The sequence below is a fragment of the Amia ocellicauda genome, chromosome 16 (genome assembly GCF_036373705.1).
Source record: "Amia ocellicauda isolate fAmiCal2 chromosome 16, fAmiCal2.hap1, whole genome shotgun sequence".
Taxonomy (NCBI): Eukaryota; Metazoa; Chordata; class Actinopteri; order Amiiformes; family Amiidae; genus Amia; species Amia ocellicauda.
The window spans coordinates 5,307,401-5,333,147 of record NC_089865.1 but is presented as its reverse complement, the minus strand read 5'-3'; the positions used below and the strand labels follow the sequence as shown (position 1 = coordinate 5,333,147).

At 41.4% G+C, this 25,747-nt stretch overlaps 1 protein-coding gene across 3 annotated transcripts in view; it reads right to left on the bottom strand.

Moving 5' to 3' along the window:
• sema5ba (sema domain, seven thrombospondin repeats (type 1 and type 1-like), transmembrane domain (TM) and short cytoplasmic domain, (semaphorin) 5Ba) overlaps window positions 1-25,747 on the bottom strand; it is a 92,767-nt gene that overhangs the window by 17,557 nt on the left and 49,463 nt on the right. For all 3 annotated transcript variants that reach the window (XM_066687420.1, XM_066687421.1, XM_066687422.1), the window contains 9 exons: window positions 23,993-24,092; window positions 23,342-23,387; window positions 14,267-14,329; window positions 13,489-13,587; window positions 12,726-12,939; window positions 10,782-11,067; window positions 6,281-6,416; window positions 5,745-5,952; window positions 5,445-5,652 (listed from right to left, as the gene is read on the bottom strand). In XM_066687420.1, the coding sequence (XP_066543517.1) occupies window positions 5,445-5,652; window positions 5,745-5,952; window positions 6,281-6,416; window positions 10,782-11,067; window positions 12,726-12,939; window positions 13,489-13,587; window positions 14,267-14,329; window positions 23,342-23,387; window positions 23,993-24,092 (1,360 nt within the window). The remainder of the gene's footprint in view (window positions 1-5,444; window positions 5,653-5,744; window positions 5,953-6,280; window positions 6,417-10,781; window positions 11,068-12,725; window positions 12,940-13,488; window positions 13,588-14,266; window positions 14,330-23,341; window positions 23,388-23,992; window positions 24,093-25,747) is intronic.

Here is a 25,747-nt window from a genome sequence, read left to right as displayed (position 1 = left end):
AGCGGTGTAATGCGAAAGTCCAGACCAATTCCACTCTGATATTAACTATTTGGTGACCTTGTGGAAAGCTTTCAAGTTCAAATTCCTGCTTGTATTTCCTATACCGAAGACCCACAAAGACCCTAAAATACATTGTTATAGTACGGATACTCAAAGCATTACTCAGTTTTGATGTTAATTTGGGACACTTAGTATTGCTTCCTTTTCACAATGTACAGTAACAAGTCATTGGAAATGACACGTGGAGAAGGGACTTTAACACTTCAGAGAGAGTGCTTCGGTAATGTCATGTGAGCGACGTGGAATCGGGATCGATAGGTGACCTCTGACGGCATTATCAACTTGCCATTCAGACTAATCAGGGCTCATTAAAGAGAGACTCATTAACGGCATCCTGTGCGATGCGCATCACTCGCAGCCTGCAACAGCAAGGAAAGACAATAAAGAAATCGCAGCGGTTCCCCTAACAAGGACAGACGCAAGATTTCAAGCTGTCCGAAGGCATTAGCGTGCTTCCCAATAGATCTTAAAACTGTGAACAGGAACTCATTCTGGGGGCAGCCTTTTATTTAATTAGTGGGATTACAATAGCACTCGTAAAAGCAACTTCAGCGACCGTTCTTTCATCCTTCACAGCCCTTTAATATGAATAACCATATTGCAATTCCTGTCGCAAGCGAGCCAGAAACACTCTCCTGTCACACAGTCCCAACACGGCCGGCCTCGGAGCGTCTGTAACCCGATGGATGTGTCAATGCAAACGTCTTTCAGAGTCAACCTCTCAACCTGCGGCTGCAGCAGCAAAACGTCACGTTCAGAAGAATTGATCCTCATAAATCTAACATGATCAGGGCTGGCTATAATGCATGGTAATCAGGTTTTTTTAAATCCAATTAGCACCAAGACGTATTGAGAACATCTCCTGTTAACTTGTTTCACAAAGGAAACCTGGTGGCAGACGGCCAAGTCATACCAACAGCCTCGTCATTTTTCCCCCCTTGAACTGAAGGGCATGGATTTTGATGCGTTGAGGAACTTGCAAGCGACAAGCAAAAAGTTGCGCGTTGGAGTGTGTGCTGATGCTGGGGACATCAGAGACAATCTAATCAGAAAGTTTCATTAGCAGCATAAAAATAAAACTTTTAGTAAGTTTTTACTGTCTTTGCGGCACAACAGAAATACAACCAAACCCTCGAAGTAATGAATCAAACCTCAGATAGAAATTGCTTTAATTCCGGGGCTCAGCCAGAGGAAACCAACATAAAAATCAAAGCACTCTGCTGTTCGTAATAAACACTTTCAGAGTTTCTGATTACCTTTTTTTCCGAGCACCAACGCCGGCTCTAGAACAGTGATTTCCGACTGCGCTGCCTTTAGCACCCCATTGACAAACCGGCCACAACAACATGTTATAAATTGTAACAGTCAGGAGGGCCTCTTCCAAAATGAGAAGTTTTCCCTGCTAGGCAATACTATCCCAATTTCTTCCCTAATCTTTTGACACTCTTCAAGCTTTGAGGTGGAAACAAATTGAGAGAAAAGTCCACGGTTTCAACACTCCTGGAGGCTCGGGCTGCAAATTGCATACGTACAATTTCTAGTAATTGGTCTCAAAATCCTTCAGCTGTATAACTTTAACCAATGGGCACAAAAGAGAAAGAAGCCCAGCAAGAGTTTTTACAAATATTCCTGTTCTCAATAATATAAGAGTTAATCTATTTAGTTACATAAACTGCCAGGAATTATATAACTGAATGGTAACAAAAATTATAAAATGTCTATGTTTCAAGAGAGATGTCATATTAGATGGATAATTTATTGGAAAACACTAAAGATACCTTTCAAGGGACAAACTAATTGTGGTTTTCTGGAGAGGAAACGAGGCTTGTTACACTTTTTATAACCGTCTGCTACAACAACTTTGTAGTTAATCTCCAACCACAGCAACAAACCTCCATATCCATCACAATGAAATAATGTGATCAGCCTTTTCTGACAGCTACATTTCAGCACTTCACTTGCTTGTCCCAAAGCCTTAGGATCTCACTAACTCCGCAAGACCAAAGCCGTACCTTTTCAACAGCAGGATCATATAAAGATTTTTTTTCTCCCCAAACTGCATTACCTTCTGAATTAATGTTAGATGAAGTTGATAGATGTTTAAAAAAGCTTCACTGGCATTCTGTTCTCCGAAAACAAATTGCAGTAGGAGCAAAGTAAATTAGTTTCTCAACGGAAAACTGAAGGCTAAGCTCTTAGGGACTTAGCGGAAGTTGAGATTTAAGAGGTCAAATGTAATTACAACAAAGCAGAACCAGATTTACAATAAACGGAGAGACATTTTACATAAAAGTAATTCATAAACGTTTCCCGTTTCGTGAAACATTCGAGCTTTTTAAGATAAACGGAAACTTAATTTGTATTACATTACCAACACAGGACACGTTTGATTCTCCAACATATTGTGTGAAGTGTTTAAAAATGAGTTTATAAGATCTCCTCTTTGTATGCATCATGAATATAGTAGGCTTCCAAATAAAACTAAATGACTGCATGAAATTCTGAAGCTGCGTTTCTTCAATCAGATTTTTTCTCCGATGTAGGCATCTGTAATTCTGTTCAGAAGCAGAACTGCACACAGTTGGAGTAAAACTGCATTAAAGCCCCCTCTATAACAAATATCGCTGACCATGAACAGCTACCACCATTCATACCAGCAGCACTGATCTTATTTATTTCCAGAGGGAAGCGTTTTCTGGAGCAAGCAAAGTATTTTTAGACGGGAATCAAATGGAAAAAGCTCCATAGACAAATCTGGACTGTGAGAGATTGAAATGAATTGAAGCAGCTTTCTGCAGACTCCACATACAAAATAACTAAAACATGCAATATACTTTGCGAAGAAGTCAAGACACACCCACACACACACGTGCGCACATACATTATATATATATATATATATATATATATTAATAAGAAGTTATCAGAGGATCATAATTGACTGTGGTTATGGGAGAAGGTTTAATAAAAAAAAAAGGGGGTGAATTGAATGTAACTAAACACACACAGAAATAGGAGCCCAGACTCAAGAAAGTCTATTAAATATTTTCAATTATGACTGACGAAAGTAAAACGTGGAGTTGGTAACAGTAAGGTTTGGTGGTGGTGTGCGTCTGTCCATAAACAGAAGAAATTTACTTCACTAACAAATTGTACATAATTAAAGGAACAGCATCACTCAAATTGTCAAGAACTACTTCTTCAAGAACACAAAAACACTTCAAGAAAACAGGATCTGAAATGGATGCTCTCCCCCCCTCGTCCCCTGACCTTAACCCCATTAAACACTTAAGGGCCGAGCCCGAACGCAGAGTGAAACAAAACCCAGAGGGCAAATATCCTAATCTATCACTGGGAGATATTTCAGATGAAATGGACACTGTTCAAATGGTTCAACGGCACATTAGAGGAGATAACTGATAACAGATTATTTAAATGAGAAAACAAATATCTAATCTATAGCAATATACACAGACACACGACAATGAAAGTGCTCTTTAAAACAAATGCTAAAGATCATTAACTACACCAGATTTTGAAATTTAAACTTAAAGTAACAAAAGTTTGCAGTTAAAAGGAGTGCTATAGTTTATATCCTACTGTGGAGAGAGGGGGGAAGTGACAAAACGAAACAAAAAAGTTACACAGACAAAAACATTATTTCCATTGAGAGAATGTTTACATGAGGGGACCTCGTGAAATCTCTATGATTTACATTTTGATTGTCTGGCCGCATGATCGGGAGAGCGGAGGGGAGCCTAGAGGATGTTGTTTCATTCAATTTAAGAAGAGGAGAAGGAAAAAAAGGTTCTACGCTGAGATCGGCTCCTGAGGTGATTATTGTGCAGAATGGCCATCTGGTTAGGAGCAAGGCTGTGTTTAATAGAGACACACAAAAGGCCCATGCAGAGGGGGTTTATTTAATTCATAATTAGGCACAGCTGGGTACCGCCGTCCCTACTGACAGAAACATTTACAAACTTTAATTGAATGCACAAAATAGCGAGAATGAAGAGTTTACAGAGGTGATGGTGCCCAGGTGTCCGTTCCGATTGTCTCAGACCTGCAGTTACCTAGAGTTGTATCGGAGTTATTTATGATATAGTAGGATATACTGACCTTCAGCCAATCAGATCATGAAAACAAAGACTTGAAAATAACTCGGTGGCCCCTATCATTTAAACAAAGCATGTATATTTAAATACATAAGAAAGTATATTAACTAGTTAGAAAATAAGACTAAAATTCACAATTTTATAAAGATGGTGAAGATGTTTATTATTTTGACTTGGGGGTTTTTTGTGCGAAAACCTAGACTGCTTGATTTTTTTCTGCAACTTCCTCTCGTTTGATTCAGAAACCTGATGCATACTAATGCCAAGTGTTTCAGGGTATCTTTGAAATGTTGAATATTCATGGTCCTTTCTTTCTTTCCCCTGCTGTCAGGTTTGCTTGTTGGAGTGTAGCCTGCCAGTTGACAATATGCAAATCCCTTATCTTCTCACCGGAGAGGGAAGGGAACTCAACCTTTACCTTTAGCTGCAGATTCAGCACAACGCGATTAAGATGTCATATTATCCCCCGCCCCGGCTGGAGGTGGGGAACAACCTCACTGTACTCTGTGGGTCACGGAGAGGCACCGAGGGAGAGCGATTACGCCGTTGGACCCACGGTTTCTTTATTGGCAGTATTACAAACTACCCTGCACTTTACACAACACCACCACCAAAACAAAAACAGATGTTCGCAGAGACACAGCAAAATTAAGGGTGCAGATCCCAGACTGTTTTTCTCTCATTAATGTTCTTTCAACCTCACATTGACGTTGGGTTCCGTATACGTATAGGATGAAACCGATTATTAATTGTAATGGTTTCATTCAGGTCATGCAACAGTCCGGTTCAGTACTAATACTAAAACACGCCCCATGCAAACCGTTCCCCTTCGAGCCCCTCGGAGCCCCAAGAGCTTAAAGCAGAGCTCAAGCCCTGTACATCTCCCTGCCCTGCCTCGGTAGAGCCAGGACCTGATTTCACATTCCCACATCCTCGTGGTGCGTCTGCCCACATGGGGGTGGGGGGAGGAAGCTGATTCAGCAGAGGGGGCGTCCTACAGAGACAGGACTGGGACACTCAGAAGGGACAGCTGACAAGGCACTCTCCTCTGACATTGCCCAAATTAAGCCTGACTTGTATTCACAGCTCCCCTGTGTGACCTCGTCTCTCTGCGAGTGGGTTAATGGACCAGGCCTTGAGGTGCCATTAACCGCAACACAAAAGCACATGTCTACAAGCATTCTTTCATCTCAGTCACTGTATAATATGAATATAAAGCAGAGCCAAAAGAATCATGAGCACGAGTAAATAAAATCAGTGTTCACTCACTTCTCGTTTTTGTAGGTAGAACATCTCTCCAGGGGTATCTTCAACACCTTGTCGTTCAGGCCCACGAAAAGCGACCTATCACTGTGAAGGATCTGAAGGTCTAGGATTGGCTCCCTCGAGCCGGGGGGGAGGAGCTGCAGTTCTTCCAGGTAACATCCTCGCAGGTTCTTATTGGCTGTGGAGAGGGCCTTCAGGATAGTGCCGTACTCTGATTGGGTGAGAGAGGCAATGCTGTGACCTCGCCGGTTTCAAAATCACAAGGGCCGAATATGGATTTGGCTCGTGCCCTTCCCGCCGTACCTGTTCCGATGTACATGACGTGGTAGAGCGTGTCCCTGCCCTGCACAATGTCCACCACCAGCTTGGAGAAGCGGATGTTGTCCTGCATCACGAGGGGGTCGACGGAGACGGGCTGCACCACGTCATTCATCAGGAACAAGCGCTGGGCGTCCTGCAGACTGCGCTCCGTCAGGTTCTCGTTGGCCGAGCTGTCATTGATTGTGCCACACTGGGAGGTGAAAGGAGAGGTAGTCAAGGCTCGGTACAATGTGACTACAGTTTTGCTTGTAGCCTATATTGAAATACGGTAGACAATGAAAATGAAACTTAGTATATTATGGAGTCACCACACTTTTGTCCAAATCAATAAGGTCCGCAATTGTTAGTCTATATCTACTTTGCAGGATACTGTCCATTACTTTAGAATGCTCCCAACCCTCAACAGTTTGTTTTTTAATATTCATGATATTTATTCGTTGGGCACTGGAGGAAGGCTGCCACCTGCTGGCTGGCTGGGAACTACAGTCTCAAAAGCCAAAGAAATGCACAAAGCCTACCTGAAAGTTGGGAATGGGATTGGGGGTTGGCAGCCATGTCGAGCGCGGGTTCTCCTGATAGCGGAACGGCCCATTAAAAGCCTGGGTAATGGCGCTCAGATTGAACGCACAAACCGCTGAAGCTGCAATGCTGTTCCTGCATATAAAAAAAAAGAAAAATTACAAACCTGGAAAGCGGTCACAGAACTGTCAGTGCCCAAAAGGTATAAATAAATGAACAGCGTAGTACACAGGTTATCTCAGTTCTGGAGAAAGTAATTCATATATCCTGTATCCTGGTTCAGGGCTATCTCTGCAATGCACATCTGTACAGTGCAGCCTGGTGTTCGGAGACATGGCCGTGTTTTCCTCAGGGTCTCTCAGAGTATGATAGGGGAATTATATCTAAAGAATTCACCTGGTGGGACTTGTATATATGTATTTTATATATCCTGTACATTATATATCCTGCAATATATTATATACAATATTGTGATTTTGTTGCAATGGCAACTTGTTTATAAATATATGTATATATTTATTATAGAAAATGCAGAAATCTATGGTTGTATATGCACATATGTACAAACACACACGCACAATATTAAGTCTCCCCACCCCCCACCCCCCTTTTAAAATTAATGAACGTTAATTTATTTTATGCAAAAGTGGCATATTCTTATAAATTAAATCCAATATGTTAATTGAAGTAATATAAATGAGAGTGTCTGGAATTGAGTTGCCCTTTACAGATAGAAAGTGTCTCTGGCCTCTTGCCCACAGGATTAATGAGAATCACCTTATAGCAGCTTAAAGTGATTGGACTGTGTGTGTGCAGCGCAGGAACATTTGAGAGGGAGAGGAAAAGGAGGACGAGCAGTATTTATGCTCAGACGAGAAGTCTGGCAAGTTGAAATGTTGAACTTTTAGCCCACCTTGGTCCTGCCCTCCAATATCAGTAAAAAGCTTTTTAATGTCCTACAACCTTGCAAAGCAGTGAAGTTCTGCAAACTCCAGGCATGAACGCCGTTTTACTGGATAAAACCAGGCGGACGCCACAGACCTCCAAACTAATGAGATCCACACATGCGGTTGCCACAAAACCCACAAGCAAATTACTTGTTTATATGTGTGTTTTACAATCCTACATTCAGCTGAAGGCTTTTTCAAAGGATTTGGTCTCAGTCACTGCCAGCCTGGGATTATGTTCCATCAAGCAATTGGCCGGGCGGTAAAACTATGCCTGAGAAACCCAATGCTAAGCGTGCGCTACACCAGCACAGTGAAAATGCGAAAAACCCAACTTGCATAGGTTTTCACACCATTTGTGTATTTGTATTTGTTCAACAGACTTCTGTGCTGATAAATAAAGGCAGAATCATTGCCCATCGAGTAACAGGATACAAGCCTTTGACCTCTAAATGCAAAAATTACTGATTACCATTCATGATTGTAAATATATAGTATAGTAAATATATATCTATATCTAAATAGTCTGTGCACGCACGCATTAGCATCTATTAAAGAATGCTTTGTTTTTTACCCCTGTTGTTAGTCTGTGTATTTGTGCTGCTTTGTTAACTATGAACATTTTAAACTGGAACCAAAGAACAAAGATAACTAAGATCAAGCATTATCAGAACTAATATCTATGAACTACTTTGCTTATTTCGATGAAATATTTAGTTAAATCAATCCTCTAGCCACCTCAGGTCTTTGAGTGCTCTGTTTACAAAGCTTTGAATGCTGTGCTCTACGTCTCTCAGGTCTTCTCTAAGATGGCTTTGTACCAGATCCCCTTTGAAATCGTCTGTGCTCGCATAATTCTAGTGTCAGGACAGGACCCTTTTAGCGGTCCCGTCCACATCTTTTATTAAACAGGGTCTACAGAAATGGAAACACTTGCACACACAAAAGAAAAGCCTGGGACTACAAAGCCTTGCTTCTTTGCACAGGCTACATCTGGGCAAAGAAAGAATAATGAGAATTAGATTCTGTTCACCTTCCAATCTCCAAGATCGTCTTATTTTCATTGCCTGAATAAATGGCCTTAAGTGGAACAAGGTTAAAGCCTAATTCAGTAACATACTGTACGGCATTGTTCCAGTGGCTATAAAATAATTTGCACTGGGTTATCTGTGTGAAGAGTTCTGCCCTGCATAAATAAATCCTGCCAGCACCGATGACAAAGCAAATTTCTTTGCCCCCCTGCATAACAAAGCAATCTTTTGCCCAGCAGTGCATCAATTTACTTTACAAATGTCACAGGCTGAAGGCTGTTACTCGGCTGTCCCTTACTTTGCCGTATCTCAAGTTCACAGAGTACTTGAAGGAAGGGAGAGGTTAATCTCAAACTAAGCCTTCATTAGCTCCCTGTTGGCCAGTTGAGTCCTGCTGACACTCAGCTTGGCTCCAGTCAGTCGTCCATGCAATCTTCCAAAGTCCTCCAAACGTTAAGTCAGAGGAAGGGTGTAGCCCGTCTCTTTAATGAAATAAAACACTGAAGCGCAAGTGCAATGAAACCCAAGCAGTGAAATATCAAATAAGGTCTCCAGAACACAGTGTTCTTAAAGAAAGAGAAAATGTACCCTTTCCTCTGTATGTAGTTACTAACTTGCAGTTCAACCCCCCAGCGTTGTTTTTACGCCAGTCTTTAAACTGTAAACAGCCTGGGCAGTGATAAGGCCAAAAATTGAAATTAATCTGAGTCTTTCAGCCCCTCAGGGTATTTTCCTCCACAGCAAAACAAAAGCAGTCAGAAGCCTGAAACTGAAAGACAGACGTGAACTAAAACAAGTAAAAAGGATGCACCCACAGATGTGCTTAATCTATAATGTCACCATATGCAAACTCAGTGCTCTTTTATCTCTGCCTTTCACATTTTATTGAATGCTGACAATGCCCAAACACCAACGAAAGCTGCTCCTGACGTTGCAAACCCACTCAACACCCCCAGGAGCCACGCGGAGAGGGGAAACCAAGTGCTTGGGCTGACTAAGGAAACTACTGTGCATCACACACATACTCATTTACATACACTTGCTGCAGTACATCAGCAGTAATATCAGAAGCAGAGAAAATAAAAAATGGATGTCCAAGTATGAAATCATTACTCCGCTATTCTATTTCAAATCCAACCTAAAAAAAAAAATGGAAGAGAAATATAAAAGCTATGCCACGGAGATCCCCCAGGCTGTAATCAGGACTCTCGGCCTTTCCAGCGCCCGGGGTTGAGACACCAGTGAGAGCAGCAGTTAATTAACAGGATGGGTCGGCCCCATTTAGGTTCTCACAACTCAGCCTTGTCTCACAAAAAACACACACAACCACTGCCAAGTCTTTGAACAACATCTCTGGGACGAACGCAACTTTGGTGATCTATTTCCCCGGGGAACGTTATGGAAGGTGCTCAATTTATTTCAGGCAGTTACTGGAGATGCTGTACTTTATGATTACATTAACATTTTCTATTACTCCACACTCTCACCTTGGGTAAAGCAACAGTTATTTTATAAAGTCCCCCATGGCACAATGAGGCAGGATCCCCCGAGAGCAAATGCTGAGCAACTGCCGTTCCAGGTAAAAAGGTGAAAAAATATAGTACAAGCACATTTGAAGGCTGAAAATAGAAACGTACATTTAAAGCAGCTTTGTCTTCTACATTTTTTCTAAGCTGCTGTTTAGACAACATTTTAGAAAAACAAAGTGTATTGAATTTCTTCATCTTCACTGCCTCAAGACTTTTTGCCTGCTCTAAAGCTGTGTTGAGATTAAATATGGCCCTGGGTTATTGCCTCCTCATTTGAAGTGGTTGATGAAAGAACAGCCGTTTCATTTCCTTGAGCAAAAACTTAGGATACACTTATGGATACGCAAATTCTCCTCTTTTCAATAAAGCCTGATTGCAGCTGAAGGGAGCTGGGATCAGACCTGCCGCGTTGCAGTCTGAACAGTAAAATGCATTTGCTTGGACGAATTATGCATGGAAAGGCCTGCAACCTTATGGACTACCATAGTGTTTTCCTTCCCAACCTCTCTCAAGCGCCTCTCAGCAAACAAACATCCAAATAAATAAATACATCAAACAAAGTCGGTCCACAAATCTTTCCAGCGTCTCACTAACACACATGACAAGGCTGTTTGTTTACTAGATCTTATGTTTTCTTTGGAAGAAAATAAAAATAACCCAAGGGTGAAATACTCAATAAGATTGGCTTATCATACAATTTTTAGCTCTAAACACCCCTAGTGATCTTCAAGAAGAAATAACCAGTTTGCAGAAAGCCACATTCAGACATTATTATAGGAATAAAAGGTGGGAAAAAAACAACAACACCCTCAAGGGGTCATTTGCAATAAAACCACATGAAAACTATGAACGGTAATGAAACACACAGTGCTAATACAATAGAAAGCAAAGTAATGTGGAACAATGATACAGTGCCAATGTGATGACTCCAGAAACCCAGATGTCCAGCTCATAGTTCAATTAATTATTAGGCCTTCCAAACGTGCGACTTACACATTAGTGGTGAAGATGCCGTAGATGAGGTCCTGCTCAGGGAGGTAGAAGGTGCTCTGCAGCTCGTTGTAATAGAAAGGGATCTCCCCGGAGCGCGAGCAGTTCAGCCTGGCCTTCATGAACGTGGTCCAGGTGTCCTCCAGCAGGAAGCGCCCCCCGATGTCGTTCTTGCACACGCGCGCCACCCTCGAGTACACCGTCTTGCCACAGTCGTGCTCCACGGCGTTCTCCCTCAGGAAGAAATAGGTGAACAGCCCAACGTCGTAGGCAGAAATGAAGTTTGGTTCTGAAACGAGGTGAAATGGATACACTAACACACATATATAGTGACACACACACACAGAGCTAAAACAGTGAATGTGAAATCTCTGACTGCATATTCAATCATCCCACTCACTTCTATGGAGTTACCTCAGAAACTGACTAAATCTAGAACCAACACGATTCATATCATCTGGCATCTTGTGATTCAACTCGATTGCTCAATGCAAGGCACTCACTCAAAGAACTACAGATACTTTCAAGGGACACATAAGAGACATTCCTAAATTTAACCAGAGATTAAAAAAAGAGAATAAGCTTTTGAAATGAGAAAACTGAAGTGTCTGACCTTTAAACATCCACACTCCTCGCTAGATAACCTTAGCACTCCACAGTTAAAACCCAAATTCAAACAGAGATGAAAAACAAAACAAAAACCAATCAAGACAAAAAAAAAAAAAATCTAAAACACAGAATCCTTCAGCAAAGCAGTTTTTTTGTTTGTTTACTTGGAGAGAGGCAGGCTGTCTGAGATCCCTACAAACCAACACTCCCATTAAATACACTTCAAGTATACATCTTTAAGCTCTTATATATCCAAATAATAAAGTTTTCCTTGCTGCAATGAAACATTGTTCAGCCTACAAACAGCTGTCAGCTTTAGTTTATGAGTTACAAGGGAGTAGCAGTTCTTTTTATTAGCAAGAAGTCAGAAGTATAAAAAAAAAAAAACTATGCCTTGGGTTCATTCCAGCAATGGCAAAGTGAGCCCTGAAACCCCCTCTAAAAGAGAAGGACTGCAGACTCTACCTTTATCTGAAAGCACTTGCTTTATTCATGTCAGCGTCAGCTCTTGCGGACAAGAACTACACAAACAGAAGGTCATTTGATATACTCGGCCAAACACAAACATCTTCAGCATATTCAAATCATATAGTTGGGTTCTTATTGTAGGCAGCGTTTGTGCTATCGATACAACCAAGTGCCTTTGATTTATTGAGCGTTAGAAGGAGAGAGAAGATGACGCACTGTAGAAGTAAAATACTGGAGAAATTGAGGTGTTACAGACAAAAGAACGCTTATTAAGCAAGCGCCCCGAACACAATCTCGGCAGAGGAAACCCTTTAAAAGCCGCACTGTAATTTCAACTGATATGCACAGGACTAAAATGCACTGTAATCATGCTGATGAGCATCTTAAGTGCCTAGACATCTGTCTGAGATTCCCTGAATATCGCAGCTTAAAGTCAGTTGCAACTCATGTGAAATGAGCGATGGATTTGTCTCGGACTTCAGATGAGGAAAGGGTTATATATGTGTTATAAAACAGTGTTATTCTGTATCTTAAACAGGAAGACTAATTAAAACTATTTGGGAAGTAAACAGAATGATTCATTAAAAAAAAAATATATATATATATATATATATATATAGATCGTATTTCTTTCTAATTGTGTTTTGTGTTATATTATTGATGACCCTGGCTACAGGTTGAAATAAAAACTTTGCTACAGCAACTCAGTGATTATTTGCGTCTTTCAAGGACACCATCTTATTCCCTGTAGATCACAGTGAGGTGTTTGGACAAGGAGACAGAACAATGCGTTTGGAGAAGCAGTGATTATCTCAACGTGGCACTGCAACACACGGTTAATGTAAATCCCCGGATAGGCGAGTTTCATACCGTTTAGCCATTTGGAGTTGTACTGTGCCGTACGGAGGGGGGGCATGTTCCCCAGACTGCGGTAGATGACAGGGTCTCTCCCCGAGAAGTCGATGACGGTCGCAGCGTACAGCTCTCCCCGGGCCGTCACCACCGCGGTGGAGTTGTGCCGAGGGTCGTACGGGCAGCGGGCCACCCCGTTCACCTTGTCAATCACTCGGCTCATGTTCCCGACCTGGGAAGGAGAGACACAGGAGTTTCATTCTGCCCCACACCTGAGAACGAATTCTGATGTCTCCTGCTCTGTGGGCAAATTTAAATACACAAACATCAAATGGTTTCCTAACCCAGTGAGTTCCTGCAGTGCGCTGAAGCCGTGCGACCGGATGATGCTTCTATATTTCACACTTTTCTCCCCCCATCATCTGGCCTTTGTTGGATATGATCAAGCATATAAATATTCCTGCACCGCTGTGTGGAAAATGAATAGAAATATAACTTGCTTGTTTTTTATTTGGCATCAAAAACCCTCCGCACGTACTGAAAACTATGCATCCCTTGCCAGTGTGAACCCGTAGGAGAGCAGACAGGAGTACTGGTGTGATGCATAGATTTGATCAGAGGAGATTTATTGGGAGAGGACTCTTATATGAAAGCCCCAATGGCTGGCTCTCGGCCTTCGGGACCTGCTACTAAACTTTGACTGCTGTGACACGTAAGGGTCGACTGGAGACTCCTCTGCCCTCATGCTAAGGTCAGGTCAATGATGAATGAAATACCATACCTGTCGAGTCGTGCAGACCGGTAGAAACGCATTCGTGCCACAGGTGAAAACTTTCTTGGCATTGATGAGCAGCACCCGGATGTAATTCTGGCACTCCACCTGTGAAAAAGTAATGTGTTGACGTGGTGAGGAGATTGCAGTCGGCGGGTCAGATTTATTGCCGTAAGTCACGGGCATACAGAATGACAAACGGGAGGCCGTGACAGCATCGCAGGCCTTTTTCAGTTTGCAGCAGGGGGTGGTGGATAGACAATAACTCTACCTGAGGGATTTATGACGACCACAGGGGAATTTCAATTTATTGTGAAGCTGATTCTAAAGCCTAAATACACACGCTGTAAATTAAGTATCATCAGGAAGAGGGGAGGGGGGGTTATATTCTATCTTGCTGAAATAAATGTGTCCGTCACATCCGTTTATGGTTAATTTATGTATAAGTGTCGAGCAGATACAAACTGGCCCTGACAGAAAGGCTAAGTGTCCTCAGGCACTATACTACTGGAATCCCGTCTCACAGACTAGGAAAACAAATGCTAACAATGCGTCTCGATCAACGAAGTGAATATTAAACTTCCCAGGAATGCTGGGATGCATCTCGGTGCCAAAACAACACGTTCTACGTTTAATATAACTGTACAAAACGTTCCGTCTGAGCACGTCGAATCCCTGTAGATTTGACAATCTGCTGATCCAATTTGCCTCCTTAATCCGAAATCTGTGTTTTGGGCGAATTTAAATATTCACGGAGATCCGTCAGACTTGAGCAGCTCAAAGTTACCTCTGTCTTCCCTTTGCTTTGACAGGACCTCCTGGTGTCTTCGTCTGGGCCCCACTCCGTTGCCTGGGAAACCGAAATAAACCAAGAAAATGTGATGCATTCTGAATCGAATTGCCACTTACTTTCCACTGATAACTGACAGCAATTAATACCGCCGACAAAACTGCGGCAAAGCTGTGAGCACAGAGAAAATAAATAAATAAAACCGGATCACACCATATGGGCAACGTAACCTACCGTTATTTTTGTTTGTTTACCATACTAACAAGATGATATGTGGGCCAGTAGCTTACAGGGTGAGGTAACTAGACAGGGAATCAGATTTAATTTGCATGTTAATACAACGTCCTTTTCTCATTCAAGTGGAGCAATGCAACCCCCCCTACACACACACACACACACAATTATATTCATTTTGAGCACCATCTCCCACACCAAGTTGATAAATACCTTCGCTGTATGCAATGAGGCAGATATTTTGGCTAAGGAACTTTCCTTTAATGCACAGCTCCCATGAGTTTCAGTTTGGTCTCACGGGCATCTTTCAGTGCGTGTCTGGGGATGCCCTGAAGGCGTGTAAAGCAGTCCGTTTTACTCTCACGGGAAGACCCAATGGTTGGCAGGGGCCTGTTTTCTGTGCCGTACCAGTCTCTGGCTCAGCTAGGAGTGCTTGACTTAATGGCTTAACATTCACCAGAGACTGCCATTCGCCTCTCAATGCAATATGGAAACATGCCACCCCTCGCACTGACAGGGCCCAGATTGGTTCATGATTACAAAAATGGAGTTGGATAGGAATGAAAGCATATGAGAGGATGAAAACGACAGATTGATTAAGGGAGAGGAGGGAAATCTATACATTGTTTTGAACACATTTTAAAGCCATTAGTGACCTACGTAGAATACTGTTCTCCCTAAGGGCTCTGTGAGAGAGGGACCCTACTCAATTAACCTCATTCAACAGAAGATAAACACAGAAGAAAACAAGATGAGGCAATTACAGCCAAAGCTGGAGCCATATTTATACTGGACTTAATTAGCTCACAGTAGAGGATTAAACTGAATTCAAATGAAAGTGCTTCTATTTAAATGGCAGAAAAATCCAATTCAATGCAAGGTTTCTTCAAATATATGACCGAATTCCTCAGGAACAAATTGTATTTGCGATTACCTAATTACCCACGCTAAGAAGCACGGGTAGACAAGTTTATGTGCACAAGCAAACTTTTCATTAATAGATAAATTATCCAATAACGGGATCTATTGTTGTTTGTGCCAGTCACAGAATTATCAACTTCAAAGAGAACAAATAGCTTAAAATTTGCGATTTAAAAAAACAAAACCGGTTGTCCTTCAAAGGATAACCCTGTAGGACTGCCCCGTCCGAGCATTTTTCCAAATCTTTACCCCGATTCAATAGGAGTATAATCCTGCAAGAATTCAAAACTGCAAAATGATGGCCATCTCCAGAAGATGCAACTCAGACCAGCCTCCATGTTTACATTCCTCTGTGTGTAACAGTGCGAGACCTGCCACACGCACAAGAGAAACTACATAAAGGGTCGAAAATGAAAACACACTTGTCTTCAGCAATTCAGCTCGGGACAAAAACATCTGACGTGGAATGATAGTCACACAATATAGAGCTGTAGGTTTAAGTGCTGTTTTATGAATTAATTTTATCGTCTGTAGTGGGAATAGCTGACACTGGTAAGAAGGTTAGAACGGAGACCAATAAATTCTCATTGACAAGCATAATAAAAGCAAGGCAAGGAGCTCTTTTTCCTTCTCTGTGAAATTTCCCAATTGTAATTCAAAAAGACGTTTAAATCTTAATCCCCCCCCGCCATTTATTTATTTGACAATCTCACGAGCTGCTATTGCAAATGTAAAAGAAGTTATATTGTACACTTTTTTAAATAAGTGCAACAGTGATTCAAGATGCTTTTTTGTGGATGATACAAACACAACTGTCCTCTCACAACATGCCGGTCAAAAATCTGTAGTTTTCGAGCAACACTGTTTGTGATGCAAAAAAGAAACAGCTAGCAGAAATGATTACAATCTGATTACACAGAAGCCTGTTTTCAATAAAGTTAATTTCATAAGCACAATAATCTTTTTTTTTTTTTTTTTTTTTTTAATAATACAAGGCGGTTTTCACTGCACCCTACAGTTTAATTTCATCCAATTACATGATGCATTTCTGAACGACCCCATTATAATTTCACTTCACCCTCTGAAACCTAACTTTTTTGTTGTGCGATAACATCTTTCCAGTATTTTTTCTTCAAAGCACTTACGCTTTAAAAAAAGAATAAAAGTTTCTATTCATATATTTACCGGAATTAGGTACAGAAATGTTTTCGTCTGATAAAGAATATATGTAAATGAAAGTCCTACATAATGAACGCACCGCAATATCACTTTTTCAATTAGCAGTACTACTGAAGCATAACAAAGGATTCTTTACACGTGTGGATAAAGATCGGCGTACCCTTTACACATAATGAGAAAAATTAAGTGTGACGAATAATTTGGAAAAACATACTTTTCATGCATACTAAAGGCACAACAACACAAGCCCAACTTCTTTGAAAAACACAAAGCCCACGCTACATGTTTCACGGAGCACACAAATATTTGGCCATCACGATGCACAACAATTTTATTTAAAAGTCAAACAGAAAGCACTTCCAAGCTGTCAGTTTAACACTTGCCTATAGATTTTATTTCATTTTTTTGGGCTCTATCCCAGACACATCCCCACCCTGTCCCCACACGCACCACTCCCCCCTGCATTTTGTTTTTAATGATCTCCCTATGAATTTGCATAATATCATTGTGCTCAAATGCAACTGCTGATTAAGGTGCAATAGGTCCGCCTCCCGGCAGCAGAAAAACAATTTATCCCTGTGGCCCCTTTCAAGGTCCCCACACTTCAATAGGCCGCCTGGCCCCTCCCCCTTTCGTCCTTTAACCAAGTCCCCTATTCACAGCGCCAGTTCCCTCCATTCAGCGCTCCCTTGATAGATGTGACAGGACTCTCAATGGCCCTCCTCTTTGTCCCGACACACTGATCCCTAAGTAAGGGGGCTCTAAAACTTTCTACCGTTTTTTTTCTCTCTCACTCCAGCAATGGACTGGCTGATTTTAAAATAGAATCAATTTACCATGGCTGTACTCCCCTCCGCTGCCACAGAATTTAATGACAACGTTCACTCTCTCTTCAGTTTATTCTATCTGGGGCTCGATCACGCTTTGAAGTCACACAGCTGTCCTGAAGTGCACGATATGCTACAGAAACCGTAAGGGAGGAAAAACAACAGGGTGGGCATCTTGTAAAGCAGTGGGTACCTATTTACTGTAATTGCAGTGCTGGCTGAATGATCAATGGTTCCTTATTACACTGCCGTCAATGATCATCCCCAAGGTAAACGCTTTTAATCAGCAAGTCAGACGACTGTTGAGAAAGAAGAGTGACCCGAGCCATGGCCGATAGTCTGTCCTGTGGGCGGTGCTGAGGTTTTTAAGCTGCCATTAAGGGAAGCTTGGTTAAAAGGGTGACCATAAAAACACCACCTCATTTCAGATCGCTGTACTTAAACATTTATCTTCAAATGGTGGGTTCTGACTCTGATCACAGAAAGACGGTTGAAAGGTGCCCAACGGAAAACTGAAATCTGAAGTCATCAAAACAAAGACCTCTCGCCAGAATACAACAAACAAGGACGTCGCTCTGATGAGCACATACAAAAAAAAACTGTCACCATGAAGGGGACTCCACAGAAAAAAGGAAATTGAACAAAGTCGAAAGCAGATTCACAGGGACAGGGTTAAGACGGCCCGTGGTATTTAATTACAGCCCCCCTCCCTAGTCTCCGAACTACCCTCTTCACTTCCATATGAAAGACTTCAAGAACCAGCTCACTGGCGATTGATCTTATCAGACTCCTTCCAAATTATATCCCGCTTTATTTATACCGAGTAGAGACCACAGCCAATTAAAAAAAAAAAAAAAAACTGGAAAAACAATAAAAAGGCTTTGGACCCTCACTCAGGAGAAATTAAATATCACACTCTTAGTAGCGGTTTCAGCTTCATGCCGACATGTTTTACACTTCTCGCATACAGTTCATCAAAGACAGTTTTGATACTGTAAAAAAAAACGTATCTTGGGACTTTAAGGGACTGATTAGCACTAGTCTTGGACAACCCAATCTTGTTATTTAAAAAAAAAAACCTTCTTCATGATGAAGCTTCTACAGTTCAGAAGTCAAGTTTTCTTCAGCAGTGACCTCTGACATCTGAAACTGCTTTCTCAAAGTTGCACGCAAGACTTTTCTGGTTTTCGTTACAGGACTTAGATTTTTTTAGTTTTTCCCTAGCCGATTAAAGTCCATAGTGTTCAGAGCCAAGCGTGTCAGTGCCTGCAAAAGACATACTTGCTTTTCAGTTCTGTCCATTAAAAGGCGTGGTGTGGGGGAAGGGGGAAGGAGAGAGAAAAAGTTAGACTATTGAATGCTCTAGTCCCACATTTTAACTCAGCAGGCAGAGAGAACGGGTTGAAGTCAGCAACAAACTGGCTTTGAAACAATTTGCAGTGAGAAGCTGTTACACATTTTATAAGAATCTTTTTGAAATCACACAGCTAAAGACCACAGTACAGTGCATTTAAAAAAAGGATCTTCCAGTCATATGTAACAATACCATAGTAAGACAGAGTGCTATGTGGGGCACAAAACAGCAGCAGTCGCCATACAACAATTATTTTAGACTGATTGAAAGAAAACGTGTGGAAAGCCCTTTCTTCGGCATGATTACAACACTGGCAGGAATAGAGTGTCTTTGAAACCATAAAATAATCTTGTAGGTAGTCTTACCTCGCAGACACAGAAGCCTGCCCATTTGATCGTTGGGATAATGGCAGTAAAATTGATGTTCTGGAGAGAAAGGCTAGCTATTTGTAATTGTAAGTGTTGTGAATGACTTTGCAGAAGAATGGGCCTTATCTGGGTATTTATTGGAACAAACAAATGAGGAGCATTAACATTCTTTGTTTGGCGCGAGGGGGGGGTATAAAAATGAAAGCATGTGTCAGGAGAACAGACAAAACGAAAGCTTTTGTAAGAACCACAAAAACAAATGTTAGAACCCTGATTTGTTGTTTTCACGCAAGTCGAAATTGTGAAGGGTTGTTACCTAGGCCGGACAGAAAAGGTTTAGTGCCAAATTATGGAGAGAAAGCGGCAGACAAAAATTAAAAACACAAAGAGCAGAAAACTACGCCTTTTTGGAGAATTTGAATTGAATGAAAGATCTGAAGCAAACCACTACTAGCATCTGTCAGTTTTATATCGATTTGTGTAAAACTGTAAACTACAGGATTTTGTTGGCATAATTCCTCCCCCGTTCACCAGGAGTCCCGTGTACAATGCCCTTCCCAATAGTCATTCAGAGTCCTCACGATAATTCACGTCTGGGTCGCACTGCACAACACATAGTGCCACTTTTTAAACAGTCTCTCAAATCTCACCAGGGAACACTGGGAATTCCTGTAACTATGTGTTTAAGAGCTGAAAATGGAAAGGATTTAGCAACCGAGACAAAACCAGCCCCCACCCCAATCCCCTCGCATGGACTAAGAGGCGACACAAGGGCAGAGGCATCCAAAGAAAGATTTCAGTATGAATAGGTCCGTCTTCGCTCCATTGTGAAGTATTGAGCTTCAAAACAATGTTCGCACATCCTTCTGGGACTGTTACTGGAATATTTACGCATTGTTGAACAAATAAACAAATGCATACATACATACATACATACATACATCCATCAACCAAGTACTTCCAATAGCACTTTGCTGAATATTTCCATTCTCGGACAGGAGTCCAGGGAGATCATTTTATGGGAACAAATTCACAAAGCTTAAATATTTCAGAGAGAGTTTGCAAGATGTTGTCGTCTGTGGTAAGAGCTGCCCACACCATCTGACAGGCGGACAGATTCATCACAATGTTGTTTGTATTTTTCAAACTCTGTAGCAGATTCCTTGTAGGAAATTTGGCCAAGATCACTCCTATCACACAAACACTAAACCGGCTGTTTACATTCCAGGATCTGAGTGCTTCAGTGTTATCAGAGTCAAGCACTCAACTGACTATAACCCCCGCACACACGCATATGCACACAAATGTGCATACATACACACACACCTTGCACTCTGCCAGCTTAGCCAAGCTTCACCAACCAAGTGTCAACTCTTGACAGCGAGCCGGGCTCCCTCTCACTCTCCGTCTCCTCCACTTTGTAAACAGAGAGGTTAAATACGGGCTTTTAGCAATGAGACCAACAGCCAAAATTATATAGTTTACAAAGACCATGATATCACATAATGAATGGATCTCAATATCTCATTAAGAGCACGGATTTGAAATTCATCCTTGAAGGGAATAAACAAATAATGGTTTTACCAATACCAAAGTTATACATAAAACCATTCTTCAAAGTCCCTCCCTTGCAAATATGAATATAAAAGGTTAAACACTTTACTTATTCAGCAGTTCAGTTCAAGGCTACAGTGAGATCTTGATTAACATGGAAACCAATGAAAAGATGTTTCCTTTATTGTATTACTCTTGACTCTGAAGAGACTAAAATCTTACATTCAATATATTTTTCATATTTATATTGTATACATATATGCCAATAATCTGTGGAGAAGATGGTCCTCAGGCGACTGGCTTAAAGGATAGACCTCTTGTGACTTTTAGTGGATCGGAAATCAAGGGATGAAGACAGCTTAGGTGGGAGGCAGACCATCTCTCGCTCTCCTCCTGACCTCACTGGAGGAAAAAACCAAGACAGGCCCACACACAGACCGGTATCATTACCCAGGCAGACCCAGAGAAGCGGTCTTCACCCTACTGGGGCAACTGCACAAGGAAATCCAGGCATCCTGCAGCCAAGACAAACCTGAATAACTCATCTTAATTGCAATCTCTGAGGCCGAGGCTGCAGCTGAAAACTAATTCAATAATGATCTTACACACCAGGCAAATACTGGTTTATTCTTCGCAGCTGAAACAGTCGTAAACAAGATCACTTTGTCGTTTCAAAAAGAAAGACAAACGTCTGCAATGAACGTAGGGTCATGGAGATAATACGATCTGCAGAAACAAAGGGCCGCACTCCGAGTTGACCTACTAAACCAGAATAGTCTCTAAAGCCTTCTCTTAAAATATTTATTCAGTACAGCCCGGGCCTCCTGAGTTCACTTTTGCTTTATAAGAGTGCTTCTAATGATTTTAAAAACCAGCAATGTGAGAGATTCAGCAAAAAACTGCTGAGCTGAGCGCAGCTGGGTGTCAGCGGCTTTTAGATATTAGCATCCACCCTCATCGCACCTGCTTTGTGTTTTTTTATTCTTTCATGGTGCAGTGAATTGGCACTCATTCATTAACTGAAACGGGAGCTGCACTCTCGGGCACAGCTTTCACGCAGGCAATGCACCAGTCAACCAAGGTCAGCCTTTACCTCACAAAGGAAAAAACGTACGACACGCCCCTATAGACACATGCGTGCGGCTGCTCACACACACACAAACTGATTTCCACATCCACACACTCATTGAGCAAAGATTGACAGGCACACAATCACTGGTAAATCATAAAGACAAGAATTGTGTGAATTAAAATGAGTAGCAAACCTCCAGCTCTCTTAACTACAAGGGTTCAGTGAGGTAATGAAGTGGAGGGGAGACAGAACTACAAGGAAATCTATTCCATTAATTGCTTTCCAAATCTGAATAGGACTACAGGGCAGTAATATAAGATGTCAGATGCAAATGTGCGGAGGTAGTTGTCATTTTAACCGATTCGTGGCAGTATTCCTTCCTTCCTCAAAATAAAAATAATTATTGAAGAGAGACGCATGGCTGCAAATAAACTAGGAAAGAAAGAAAGAAAGGCTGAAAAATACATGAAGTGGAGTGAAAAAAAAAAAAAAAACAGCTGTTCTGGAAGTCTTCTGAGCAAACCGTCCGAGTCAATCGAAGAGACTATTATTCTGCCGAGGCAATACAATTACCTTAATTATCACCAGCTCACTCCATCCAGACATCTCCACCGGAATATTTTAACAACTGGCTCAGTTTTATGGCGATCCCTCTCAGCTGCTTAAGCATTCAGTCGGGCACCCTGTACTATTCCCTCACCAGCAGACACGCTTTCCGATCACTGATTTCGCCCCAGCTACCTTTGCTGATGCTCCAGTTAGCCTAAATTAAGAAAGATGCGTCTGATCCCCCCTCCCCAGTTATAGAGAGAGCGGCCCTGCTTTAGGAGACTGGCATAAAACTCACTTCCGGTTGATAAGATGAGGTTGGCGTGGATGTGGGATTTGGCCGGTGACAGACTGCATACCTCTTCCATTACACAGACCAGAATGGGATATTCCCCAACGGTCACTATAATCTAATTCCCACTCAAACTTCATTGCTAATCTTCCTGTAAATTAAAGCGCCAAGTAGCTGTGCGTTTAAGAAGTGGGGCTGAAAAAGGCACTCATTGTTTAGATTTGATTATGTGTTTCTTGCATTATTACTGCAGCCCTCGTGATTAAAAAGCCAATTAAATCAGTGTGCTTATTAAAAACTGGTATTTATTTATTTTACACTTTAGTTGCTGAGGATGCCCTAATATGCAACTATTTCAACACTTCATTTTGACATGAAGACTCCTCCCCAGACACAAAGTATAAACCTGGAATTATCAAGCCAACATCACGTGCCAACAACACGTTTTATTTATAGATCACATCAATTTAATTCTCGTCCCTCTGGTCCCACAGAAATCGGGAACTGGTTGTCATCTGGAAGGTAAAGATTTCGACAGAACCGTTTCTGACCCCCTAAGGGTGCTGTTGCATTCAGACTCCATATTCCCATGGGTACAGCCAGTAATAACAGACCCATCTAGCTGAAGAGAGACCCTCGGACCATATGGCCCGAGTCTGAGTGGACAGAGGCTCGACAATGGTGAGATCGTGCCCAAAAAGTGAAATCGCAGGTCAGCCTACCTGTAACAGCGACACGTTGCCTAGACTTAATCTGAAGAGGTAATTTCTGGAAAAAGAGAAGAGAGATTAAAGATTATAATATTTATTTCTACACAAATATTCAAATATTCCTATTGACATTGTATGGGCTGATTAAAGAAAAGAAAAAAAAAAACTTGAGCTTTTGTTTGTGAGAGAGTGCGTCTCAGAGGTTCGATATTGCCAAGTTTGATACAATAAGCAGTGCCAGCACTGACTGAGGAAATTGTGCTGTGCAAACTGTAAACTGTTTATTGCTGGTGGAAGCCATAGTTATTTCATGGATACGTGCTGTGCTGAGGAAAGGGGGGGGGTCATCAACTGTCTTCTGGCAGCGATTAAACTGACAGTTTCATCACACAATTAAGTTGTAACTTGTATTTTCAAACTTGTACTAAAGTTCAGCTTAGAGGTTGTCAGTGTTTTTGTTGTTTTTTTGTTTTAGATTTGTGAGCACAAATAAAGCATACATGTATTGGGAAAACTACTGAATGAGTGTCACTCCAGATTTATTTAAGATTACTGCACTGTCCTGATTTTCATATGTGTCATTAAAACCCATTTGCTTAAATTATGCAATTGTGAGCAATTAGTATTATCAATACGACAGTTACAATTGTATGGTTTTATTACCTGGCTCCTACTATCAGTTGATTCCTGGTGATATCTAGAGCCAGCTGGGAATAGTCTTTTACTCCAGGATAAGTGAAATTCGATATCCAGGGAGTCAGAGCTGTGGAGAAAAATAAAAAAGAGAAAAGATAAAGGAAACCATCACAAAGGTTTTTATTTTTAAAGACTAAACAAATGTGTCACCACCATGCATTTTATGTGGAGCAAATGGCGCTGTGCCAGGGCAGTGGTTGGGACTCAATTCTGTCACATGTCTTTAAAAGCGTTCAGTAATGCTGCCAGGGTACACCATGGGTACTGCTTTATTAAGGATTCTTTTCACCAAAGCCTTTGAGCTGCCTGCCTAAAACTATAATCTTGCAGATCTGCCTGAGCACAGCGAGCTCCTATTGAGACACAACAGCATCAGATAAACTGATCTCCTCACCACTCAGCTGGGCTGATGTGCCATAACTCAGGGGGGATATAACAGGAACAACCTATAGCCAAAACGATGCAGGCTGCTCATGTAACACACTGATCCCAATACAGAAGGAGACACGGTCACGATAACGCTTTCAAATCAAGGCGCAGTTCGACATTGTTTCCCCAAATTAAAAATGTAAAATCTCCTGCAAGGCAGACTGCTGTAATCCACGAGCTTATTCTTTTGAAGTAATAAAACAAAAACAACAAAAAAACAATTACATTATACTAAAAGGACCTACTTGATCTTTTTTGACCTGAGCTCGCTTATCTAAATGGATTTCTCTATGTGAAAAAATGGATTTATTATCTTGCAGTGAAGCACACTTCATAGTCAAAGCTGAGGCACAAAACACAGCAGTTACTCCAGAGAAAGGGGGGTGCATTCTGTGATTTATCTTCAAAGTAAAACTAAATGTTCAGAGTGCATTTATATCAACCATAATCAAAGTTGCTGCAATAGGAATAGTTTGTTCCCAATAATGTTTTGGACTAGGTCACTTGCGTAAAAAATGTTCTTCTGGGCTGCAAATCAAAATTCTACATTGAAGAGATTAAAAAAGATCTCCGTGAAAGTTTGCCGGAGGGGAGTTAAGCCTGCTCTTTTAGTTGATGAATGATAATGCATTTGTCATCAATACGGGAACGCTGCAATTATGTATAAGTGACCAGCTATGCTTGAAGATCGGGGGTCCTGCACTGCCTCACAGAGAGTCAAAGGCAATAAATCATAACATTTATGGCTCACACAGACAATTAAAACTGACTTTAGTTTGACTCAACAAAAACTTAATGGCTCCCTTGTGGGTCCAAATATTTACACATTGCTTCTCTCTCAAAAAACAGAAAAAAAAAAAAAAAAATTATATATATATATATATATATATATATATATATAGATCTACCATATAAATTTGAAGTAAACCAACACAGAGCAAAATTCCCTGATGTAAACATCTGACACAGAGAAATGCATGAATTCAATGTTTAACCATGCTGTCATCGCATATCTCATCTGATCTGTCACACAAACATCTGTTTCAAGAACAAATTGAAAATACCGGTCTGCTGTGCAATATATGCAGTGGCACTCGTGTTTCTTTTGATTGAGACTGCCCCCGTTGACAGTGTCGACATTTTGACATGGTTGTGGATTTCTCTTTGTGCGGCTCGTGACCTTACGGAGTGTGGAGTCAATTGCACGGTGGCAAAGTTGCAGAAGATAAAGAATAATTTTTAAGCCACATGCCAAGAGCAGAGAAAGAAAAGCACACACACATACAGACACAC